General features: G+C 36.4%; 1 protein-coding gene across 1 annotated transcript in view; it reads left to right on the top strand.

Annotated features, from left to right (window-relative positions):
- The window catches only part of cercam (cerebral endothelial cell adhesion molecule), a gene marked incomplete at its 5' end in the record, with an annotated part of 28326 nt that overhangs the window by 18160 nt on the left and 7666 nt on the right, over nt 1-2500 (top strand). Inside the window, one exon of the mRNA XM_063209743.1 lies at nt 2254-2381. Within this exon, the coding sequence (XP_063065813.1) occupies nt 2254-2381 (128 nt within the window). The remainder of the gene's footprint in view (nt 1-2253; nt 2382-2500) is intronic.

Raw genomic sequence — 2500 nt, 5'->3', positions numbered from 1 at the left:
CTCAAGTTGGGTTGTGATTACAGCGATTTGAGTGATACATGCCACGTTCAGAATAAAATCATACCACTGTGAATCTTTTCCACAGATGTCAAGTTGACAACTTTGATCGCTAACTTCCACTGACACCTCAGACACTGACGTTTTCTAGCTTCAACCAATCGCTATACAGAGATAGGATGTCTTACCTTTCGTGCAGATAGTTTGGAGTTTACATCAGTCTTTCTTGTCCTGTCTTATATCCATAGAATATGTTGGTGTAGAATCAATGTTTAGTCCAAGCAAGGGTTATTGGCTAGCTCAGTGCAGTTATCATTCCTGGCTAATCCAGCGCCCCAAAATGTAAACAAAACGTGAATGAATGCACGTCATCTGTTTCATCAGGGGGTGTTCCCATTTCCTTGAACTCTGACCTTTTCTGATAGATAGATAGATAGATAGATAGATAGATAGATAGATAGATAGATAGATAGATAGATAGATAGATAGATAGATAGATAGATAGATAAGATACTGTAGACTCATTTTTTGTGTTGGCTAATGTAGCCTATTTATTCACTAACTCTGTTTACCAGGCCTATTTTAACATATTATGCCTAAGTACAATATATCACGAAAGTGAATACACCCCTCACAGTTTTGCAGATTTTTGAGTATATCTTTTCATCTTTTCATTTCATTACAGAAATGTAACTTTGACACAATGATTAGTGACCTTTTAACAACATATTTAACCGCTTAAATTTCTTGTTCACTCAGAAAAAAACAAAATACAGCCATTAATGTTTGAATATGTACTCACAAAAGTGAGTACACCCCAGATTAAAATCCGGTACAGAAGGGGCTATGTTGGCTTGAATCGTCTCGAAATGAAACGAAATGAAAAGGCATGGGAGACAAGGGAGGTCATCAGTGTGCGTTTCAACATTTCTTTGCATTGAACTTTTACATTTTGAGTCTGCATCTGGCTTAAATAGATTGGTGTGAGATTTGAATGCAATCCTATGGAGAATATCATGATCTGCTTCAGTAGTCACAGTGCATGTTGACATGTATGTTTCTTTTAGGTGTATTTCAGATTGCCAATGTTGACAGCATTCATGCATCCCCAAACCATGTCAGTCCCACTACCATGCTTGGCTTATGAGAGGATACACCTTTTTTTGTAAAACTCACTTGTTTACCACCACACATGCTTGACACCATCTAAAGCTAATTTGTTTATCTTGGTCTCAAGAGAGATGAACAGACCAAGGATATGAATCACTGGAACCATGTTGTGTGATCTGAAGAGACCAAGATAAACAAATTTGCTTTAGATGGTGTCAAGCATGTGTGGTGGTAAACAAGTGAGTTTTACAAAAAAGGTATATCCTCTCATAAGCCAAGCATGGTAGTGGGACTGACATGGTTTGGGGATGCATGAATGCTGTCAACATTGGCAATCTGAAATACACCTAAAAGAAACATACATGTCAACATGCACTGTGACTACTGAAGCAGATCATGATATTCTCCATAGGATTGCATTCAAATCTCACACCAATCTATTTAAGCCGGATGCAGACTCAAAATTTAAAAGTTCAATGCAAAGAAAGGTTGAAACGCACACTGATGACCTCCCTTGTCATCCCTTTTCATTTCGTTTCATTTTGAGACGATTCGAGCCAACATAGCCCCTTCTCTACCGGATTTTAATCTGGGGTGTACTCACTTTTGTGAGTACATGTTCAAACATTAATGGCTGTATTTTGTTTTTTTCTGAGTGAACAAGAAATTTAAGCAGTTAAATATGTTGTTAAAAGGTCACTAATCATTGTGTCAAAGTTACATTTCTGTAATGCTTTCCTATGAAAAGATATTCTCAAAAATCTGCAAAACTGTGAGGGGTGTATTCACTTTCGTGATATACTGTACATCATAGGGCCTATATTGTAATTATTATTATTATTATTATTATTATTATTATTATTATTATTATTATGTTTTTCTGTAATGTTTATAGCTCAGGTATGGGTACGAGTAAGTGCGATTAATTAGATTAATTAATTACAAATTCTGTAATTTTTTTTAATCTACTGACAGCCCTATTTAATAATATACCTGTATTTTGATGTCTATTTAGATGGTAAATATTTTTGATATGATGTCTGTTTAGATGGTAATACAATGTATTTTATTATTATTTTCTCAAAAGATGGCAACAATAATAATAATCATAATAATATTTTTATTTTATGATTATTTTCCGTTTAGATGGTGGATCTTCAGATGGACAAGGCTGTGGTGCTGGAGGATGATGTCCGTTTCCGCGGCAACTTCAAGCGTCGCCTGATGCGGCTGATGGAGGAAGTGGAACAGGTGGAGCTGGACTGGGACCTGATGTAAACACACACACACACACACACACACACACACACACACACACACACACACACACACACACACACACACACACCATACCTGTCAACCAAACCTAATTTCCTGGGAGACTCCCTAATTT

The sequence above is a fragment of the Engraulis encrasicolus genome, chromosome 11, assembly GCF_034702125.1.
Source record: "Engraulis encrasicolus isolate BLACKSEA-1 chromosome 11, IST_EnEncr_1.0, whole genome shotgun sequence".
In the NCBI taxonomy this organism is placed as follows: Eukaryota; Metazoa; Chordata; class Actinopteri; order Clupeiformes; family Engraulidae; genus Engraulis; species Engraulis encrasicolus.
The sequence above is the reverse complement of the archived record's forward strand: the minus strand, read 5'-3'. Positions and strand labels throughout refer to the sequence as shown.